Source organism: Pteropus vampyrus, unplaced genomic scaffold, assembly GCF_000151845.1.
Source record: "Pteropus vampyrus isolate Shadow unplaced genomic scaffold, Pvam_2.0 Scaffold1, whole genome shotgun sequence".
Classification (NCBI taxonomy): Eukaryota; Metazoa; Chordata; class Mammalia; order Chiroptera; family Pteropodidae; genus Pteropus; species Pteropus vampyrus.
In genome coordinates this window covers 25,399,133-25,407,838 of record NW_011888782.1, presented here as the reverse complement: position 1 = coordinate 25,407,838, position 8,706 = coordinate 25,399,133, and the positions used below count along the sequence as shown (strand labels likewise).

Below are 8,706 nucleotides of genomic sequence, written 5' to 3'. Positions count from 1 at the left end.
CTAGCTTCTCCCCTCCCCCTTTCATTGGCTTTTCCATAGGCCTATCCCGAAATTTCTTCCGCGCCTCGCAACCGCGGAACTTGGCCCTTTTGAGCCTAGGATTGGAGAAGTAGCTATTCCCTCCCTTTGATGTCCCGGCACTCTCCGCCCCTTTCACGAGCTCAGGGCGGCCTGGGCAGGAGGGGGCGGGGCGAGCGAGGGGCGGGGCTTGCCTCCCACGGCGGGAGGGCGGAGCCTGCGGTGGAGCCTTCCTGCTCCGTTAGGACCTCGGAGAGCGCCAGGAGCCGCGGTCCGAGAGACTGGAGAAGCGGCCGGAGCGGGTTTGGACCTACGCCTGCGAGCCCGCCTCCATTTGCACCCCGAGCTTCCCCGGGCGGCAGGCGGATAGTGGCGGCTGAAGAAGGTGCCTAAGTCGAGAGTCAGATAGTCATCCCTCTTGGACGCCGCCGTCCAGCAGCGGCTCCCTCACACCTGTGTGTGCGTCTGTGAGCGTGAGCGCCCGCGCGTGAATGTCCGTGTGAGGGTGTTTGTGTGTTCGCGCGCCCGCGGGAGAGAGCCCCGCGCCTAGGCGCCTAGGGAGGGACCGCGGGAGCGGCGGCTCCGCGCGCCCAGCTGGCAGAGGCGGGACTCACGCCGCAGCGGTCGCCGCCACTGCTTGGCGTCCTCCCGAGAGCCGCTGCTGTGCTGCGGGGAGAGTGGACCGGCGGGCTAGCTCGGCGGCTGCTGCGGGCAGTGCAGGGCTTGGGAGGGGAGCGGGGTGGGGGGCGGTTTGAGCCGTGAAGGAAGGATGGGGTCGGGAGATGCTGGGAGGGAAGCGGGGGAGGCGGAGGGAGAAGCGGGGGCAGCAGGCGCCGCCACTCGCTCCTCCTGTTGGCTGTTGCCCTGGGTCTCTCGCGGATGCTTTGGGGTCCGGGCTGTTGCAGGTGGAGAATGGGAAAAGCCCCCGCCCCTACATTTCCCATTGAGAAAAAGGGAGCACTGAAGATGATGGGGGAGAGCCCAGAAGGTGGTGGTTGAGTAAATACTGCTCCCCCCCACCCCAATCATTTTTCTGTCAATAAAATATTCTGAGCTGAACCTTTAGTAGGAAAGCCCGCCCTTAACAGAGGGAGACTCTTGGTCTGTTGGGCTCTGGTTTGATTGTATAATAATGATGATATAATGCTAATGACGACGATGACACTGCCTTTTATTTTTACCCCAGTGCTGATAAAGCGTAGCACCAGCTAGGGATAAAGCCCTTGAAAATTTGATGTATGAAGAGAAAATACTGTTGCTTTTGGAGTTGTGGTTTTTGGTTTTGAAGGATATGCTTTTTAGAATTAAAAATTGACAGTATGAAGCCTGACTCTTTTTTTAATTTATCCATTTATTTTTTAGTCCTTCATAGCCCATGCTCATAAAATGGGGACTGGCTACTGCCTTGATTAATGAAAAGCTAAACACCTAAGTGTAATTCTGTGTGTTAAGTCACCCTTTCCTTTGAATTTCTCAACAGTTTTTAAAATGAAGAAGTTTAATTTCCGAAAAGTTTTGGATGGCTTAACTGCCTCCTCCCCTGGCAGTGGTAGCAGCAGTGGCAGTAACAGTGGTAGTGGTTCCGTGCATCCAGGAGGGACTGCAGGGGTTCTCAGAGAAGAAATTCAGGAAACCCTGACTTCAGAGTATTTCCAGATTTGCAAGGTAAGTTTAGAATTGACTTAAAGACTATTGTTTCTTTATTTTACTGTTATGGGGAAAGAAGTATTAAAAAACACACGCACACATGCGACGGGAATTTGTTGAAGTGCCAGCATCAAAGAGTCTGCTGCAGAGAACTCTGTGGATAGGTCAGTTTGAATTAACAAAAATGTTCCAGACACCAACTTAAATGGCCATGGTAGTTTAAGAGGGAAATAGGCAAGCATAAAAATAGAATTTGCAAGATGATGTTAAGGCCCAATAGTTGACAAAAATTTTAATGTAATATTTATGTAAAGTAGTAAATTGAAGGAGAAAATTGTCATTGTGGTTAATTCCGTGATGTCATTCAGAGAAACTAATTTTATTTTTATTTCACTGTTCAGTAAATGATTAAAGCTCTTAAAATGTTGCTAGAATTAACTAGATAATAGCTAGATGAATATATCGATTTTAATAGATCTAATGGAATTTTTAAGAATTCATTGTTTAAATTTTGAATAAAAACACCCCCAGAGTCTTAAACTCTAAACAAACAAACAAATACCATGAGCTTAATACTTGTAAGAACTTGTAATACTTGAAAGAAAAAAATAGCCTGTGTTCTGGTTTAGTAAGGAAACATTTTAGATAATTGTACTTTAATGTTGAACTTCTATTTAATAAGCAAAAGAGTTTTCGATGGCAAGAGATGAGAACAAATGAATATGATTTTATAAATGTGTTTGAATACATAAGAAAAACAGTAAACTTTTGAAATCACAGAAATTATTAAATTTTTTACTTCAACAATCTTTTGAAATTATTAAAATTATTTTTGTAGTAAACAGTGTATCATGAGATACATTTCAATAATTACCGTAGTCTCTATTCCCAGTAGTTTTATTATAAAAACATTAAATCTATAGTTATTAAACTATTGTAAATTAATTTACATAAAAGCAAGTTTATATAGAATTAGATCAACAGTTTAACCTACCCTATGAGGTTTATATACAATGCAGTTTTGTATGCAAAGTTTACACAATTCTGTCTTCAACTTGAAAAAATAGATATCTCATCAGATTATGGAAGGGGCTAAATAGTGGTCATAAGATAAATAAGTAAACAGAGTCCTGGAGGCCAAATTTGAACTTCTAGGCAAGAGAATTATGCCCTGATTCTCTAATCTTTGATGTATTACTAGTTCCACTTCAAGATTCTGAAAAAAATTTCAAATTCTCTCAGTCGTGAATGTGGTAGTGATGGAGGAGAGTTTTAGTAAAGGTAAAATTGGTATAGAGAAGGTAGGCTTCTGAAACTGAATGGCATTAGGCTGTTGAGGTTATAAAGCTGGTAGAGAATGTTTTAAATTAAAAAAATTGGGAAATGAATTAATACAAGAGAGTAAAATGGGATTATAGTCACCTTCCTATTTCTTTAGTTAAGAGATAGTCATGGAAAATGGCAGGTTAAATATGTAATACTTCAAAAACATGGCATGGTAGGAAGAGCACTGGCCTTGGAATTGGAAAATTGTATTTTAATTAAAGCTCTGCCACTTGTCAGCCATATAATCTTGGGCAAGACGTTTATCTTCCTTGAGCCTTGATTTTTTTCATCTGTAGTATACTAGTAAGTATTTTCACTCTTCTTTTTTTTCATTAAATTTATTGGAGTGACATTGGTTAATAAGATTATGTAAGTTTCAAGTGTACAGTTCTATAATATACCATCTGTGTTTTGCATTATGTGCTCACCACCCATAGTTTAGTCTCCTTCCATCACCATATATTTGACCCCCTTTTCTTATGTAAGACGTTTATCAGGAAGATCAATTAAGACAATTAGGTGAAGCAATTTGTAAATTGGAAAAGATGACAAAATGTATATATTACTGGTAAAGTTTTAAAATCACCTTGTTTTTTTGTGGAATGACTATCACCAGTGGGTTATAATAATATCAGGTAATAATTTTCAAAGAAATTATAAGGATAGATAGCTATATAAGCTGAACACTAAAATAGTATTGAAATCTTACTAAATGGGTAAAGTACTATGGCGTCTTTGGATAGGAATTTAGTTAATTTCGAAAAGCGGTTATGACTGTAATTTAGGTTACTTGAACTATAATAAAATATATAAAAATAGATTAAGGAAATTCCAAAATTACAGCTGTTACTAAATTGGGGACTTCATTTAGACTCACTGATTAAATGTGCAAAGAACATTCTATTCTGAGTACTAAGCAGTTGGCACCTTCTGGATACTTATACCTTTTCAACATGATCAAAATTAAAGTATACATCTAGAACCTGCTCTTTGGAAAACCATCCTTCTTTCTATTATCTGATTGGTCATATAATCCTATCTATTCTGTTTCCTCAGTATTTTTGAAATATAATTTCTTTTGTCATCTTCAGTACTCATTTATTCCATCATATTTTCTTGCTTAGTCTCTTGAAATCACTTCCTAACTGATCTTCTCACCTCTTGTTTTACCCTATTCCAATTCATTTTGTTATAATAATGGCTATTTCTGAATTATAATGTTAATTATATCATTTCCTTGCTAAAAATTCTACATTGGTTTCCCTAGAGCAGTGATGCTCCATAAGCAAGTCTTATGTGAAACTCCATTAAATAACATGCATTAAATAAGTATTATGGTAGTTCATTGGCATACATCTTAAAGTAAGCTGTACAGTCAATCTACATATATATGCTTATTATTGTATTACAATTATTGATTTTTATTGTATAATAGCTTCCATAGGCAGGTAGTATGACATTTGGTAGCCTTAAAAAGTAAAAGTGTAAAGCTGCAAGCTTTATAATCTGTACACATCTATAAGAAGTTAAGAAATACAGAAATAGTAGAAGAATTTTGATTCGAGATCAGGAAAAAATAAATTTTATATTACATAAAAACAGGGAAACCATTCAGTGAAAGAGTGACACCACTTTATGTCACTCTTTCACTGAATGATTTCCCTGTTTTTATGTAACATGGAACATGGTATGTAATTTCAAAAAGATATGGCAAAGGAGATTTTAGAAAGATTCAATTAAATTCACTTCAGCTTTTATTGAGGAAGTTATTAGAAATATTCTTGTTTCTAAATGATTTTTAAGGGAATCAGAAGTATTAGATCGACAGTGACAAACATGGAATGTTCTAGACCGAATTAACGAAATAGACAAAAATAAATATATCACCAGAACCAGATGGCATTGTCCCTAAAGTTTTGAATACACTCAAATTAGCCAATTCAGTATTCATTAACACTTTTAAACTATTTTTATAAATTATCACGGTGTCAGAGCCAACATGTAGATAACTAGCATATCTTCTGTATGGAAATGGATTTGTAATTATGATATTCATACAAGACATAATATCAGATATTGCCAGATAAATATGTATAAAATAAGAAACACAGGTGTGGACTGTGGAGAGTTGGGCTTTCCAGAACTATGGAAAGATGAAAGAAGATTAGTACCTAGGTATCTCTGACTATTATCTCATCTTCAGGTTTTTCATGGTCTTCACTTTCTTCTAATTTTACGTCATTTTACTTGGGAGGTTCTGTAAATGAGATTGGCACAAGACCATTGTCACAGTTCCACAGTTCTACATTTTCATTCATTAAAAGAACTATACAAGATTCCCTGAGATGGGTGGACTTGTCTCATTCTATAATTTACAAAACTAATAGAATAAAAGGTAGTATAATTGACATTGTGGGATACGTTGTTGTGGATAAAGCATCTCACAAGGACGTCATGCTCCTGTCACCAAAATGGACAGTAGAGGATGGGCATCTTTAAGAATAGTAATGGATGCAAACCAGAAGAATTAAGTTACCATGTTAGAACTCAGACGTTAATTAGTTTAAGAACCAAAAAGAATTAAAATTAAAAAAAAAATTTTAAGAACCAGAAGCCAAAGCCAGATTATTCAGTACTTTAGGCTCTCCTAGGACCATAAGGGTGCAGGGGTAAGTTTGAGGAAGAGATTGTGGACTTGTAGGAATTATGTTTATAATTTTTTAAAATTACCGTAGAGAACAATCACATTTTCTCACAAAAGTTCCTTTGGTGGTAGCATATTGTCAGCAAATTGGGTTGTTGGTCTCATTCAATATGGCAGTTCTTATGTTCTTAAAAACAAGCAGTGCTGTCATACTTTGTGTATATTTCAGTATAGAACTGATTTGAAATCATCCATAATTTGCAAATTTATCTGTAAGATTATTACTAGTGATTAAACCTAATTCCTACTTCTTGAAGTTTAGTATGTTTCTCTAAAGTCCCTTCTGCCTTTACTTGAAGATATGTGTGTAATAAAACCATAGAGCTAAGTTCCATAGTTTACTTTTAATGACAAGATGATTTATTGGTTTCCCACATTAGAGTTCTATAAATCATTTACATATTACCTTAATAACAATAACTTTGACTATATTCATTAAAAGTTTCAAATAGGAGCCCAATTTTAAGCTTTTGAATTGTTTTTGTCCCTCATAAGATGAAATTGGGTTTTTGTTTTTACTTAATTGTCAAAATAATGATGTTTATAAAAGATTTTATTTATAGTGACAGTTTTTTTTTTGTATAGTTCAATCTTTGATCCCTTCCTTTTTATCTCCTAAGCAATGAAATGCCTTTAAAATTCAGTTTTGATTAAATATTCATTTCTATTTTCTTTTTTTGGTGTTTTGATCTTTTATATTTTAACTTTTTGTTCAAACAGAACTTGTTTTGGTGTACAGTGTGTTTCTAAAATGATTTTTCCTTTCAAATAGCCAATCCATTTTCTCATACAATTTATTATTTTTCTACAGATTGTGATGTTCCTTTGTTATATATTAGCTTTTGGTATGTACTAGTATTTGTATCTGAGATAACAATGTCCTTCCATCTCTGCCTGTTCTTATGTCAATATCATACTGACTTAATTTTCCAGCTAAAAAGACCGGTCAAAATAATGTGTAGACTGGGTTTTAGAATATTTGAAAAGAAACGAAGTGTCTATGCTCATCAACTAGAGACTGCATACCTATAGTCAAACAAAGTTGGGTTTATCACAACCAGGGAGATTGTGCACCAAAGGGAATTATGAGACATCTCAGTAAGAGGGTGTTAGAAAGAGCTTATTACAGGATTAGGGTTTGTTACAGGGTTTGAGATTGTGTTAGCTGATTTTAGGAAAGCTCAAAGAAGCATAACTGAGTGTTGTCAGAAAATGGGGGACAATTCTGTCATTATGTATCCTAAGGATTTTTATCTAAGGAGCAAGGAGAATAGCATAGGCTAAACTCTAATTACTAAAGAAGGCACCGTTGTGATCATTGGATGAGGGGAACGTTTAATCATTAGTGTGGTTTGCGCAAGGTTCTTACATTTATCTGTACCCAGACATGACCTTGTAGTGGTTTTGTTTTCGTCTTGCTTCATCATGGTCATAAAGGGGCCTTGTCTGATGATTTTCTGTGAAACTGTTCATGTTTCACAGGTGATCACGGTAGCCTAGCTATTAGTACCAGGCAATCTTCAGCTGATAGCTGTTAGAGGCTGCATTTTTTTCTTTTAGCAATTTATTATTTCTAAAGTAGCTTTTGAAGCTAAAGTTGCTATAATATGTTGCTAAGCAGTCCTGCTTCAGTACCTAGATAAGAGAAATTTTTCTTGTTGATCAACAGCCAAGAATTAATATTGGTTGATTTGAATTTGTTATATAATTTGAATTTGTTACATAATTATTAATTCAAAATGATTTAAAATCGTTATATAATTATATAGAACATAATACACAATAGCTATTGTTTAGTAAAATCATATACTTGAAATAGTATACTTGAAAACAACTATACTAAGTATAACAATGTTTTGAGCTCTTTTCATTTGTAAAATTTCTTCATTTATTCACAATTTACGTTTTCTTTTCTCTATTTTGAGACAATATATTTTATTCCTTCACATAGTATTTCTTAGCAGGCAAATAGAAGCTTTTTAACTCTAGGAGATAAATAGAAGATTTGAGGTAATTCTTGTTTTTCTGAGAATTCAACCCAGCAATCAATTTAATATTTTTGTATAGCCAGGTAAATACAAAATTTTATTTTCTGCAGAAATAAAACTATTTATAAAAATGAAACTAATTTTTAAAAATCCTATAGGAAGCTCTGTTGCATATGTAATAGTCTGAACGAGGTGAGCTACCTATAATACTCTTAATTTTTCACCTGAGCTGTGTGTGTGACATCAGCTAAACCAGTTATTTTAACTGAATTCCAGAGTAATTATCTGGCCTGTATCACTGCAAATATTTTACAGTGCCAGAGTAGTCTCACTTCTATTTTCTAACCTCTCATTTTTAGTTACTCTTACACTAGCAAACAGATATTTGTAAATAGGAAAGCATGTGAAATAAAATACTATTCTTAGCAAATATATATATTTTTTGGGGACAGCATTATATTTGGTAGTTGGAAGGCCAGGATGCTGAATGAGTCATACCAAGAAACTTAAGTGAGTCTGGTGAAGATTCAGGCAAAGGGCGCATAGGGCATAGTCACAGAAGGCAATTTGTCTAAATGTATTTGCTTACTTTAATGAGATCAAATATAGGCAGAGATTAAGATTCAAGATGGAAGATGCAGGACCTGCAGGAGTAGAGGCAAAAGTGATGCAGGAGAAACCATGATATTTGACAAGAATCCAGATACTCAGGTTGATCTTGAGGAACCAGGATGAAAGAACCCTGGGGGACCACCAGCAAAGCTAACTAAATATCATGTCAGGGTTTTCTTAATCCTCTTAATCCAGTGAAAGGATTACTTTTAAAGGAATGATAGTAGTTTGATGAAACCACCAAACTGCTTTCTTCTTGTAACTTCACACTACAAAAAAATTTAAGATTTTCTGTCTCTCTTATTCCCTCTGCTCAGGTTAGTTGTTATGAGCTGCTGTTCTATCTTCATGATTTATTTCTTTCCCTAGATTTTTCATGTCTTTGTTCAGTCTTTCTCTTTGTTATCTCAG

General features: G+C 36.1%; 1 protein-coding gene across 1 annotated transcript in view; it reads left to right on the top strand.

The window, feature by feature from the left end:
- Nucleotides 1-1,506: 1,506 nt before the first annotated feature.
- Nucleotides 1,507-8,706, top strand: part of STXBP5L (syntaxin binding protein 5 like) — a 279,142-nt gene continuing 271,942 nt past the window's right edge. The window contains exon 1 of the mRNA XM_011355337.1: nt 1,507-1,683. Within this exon, the coding sequence (XP_011353639.1) occupies nt 1,507-1,683 (177 nt within the window). The remainder of the gene's footprint in view (nt 1,684-8,706) is intronic.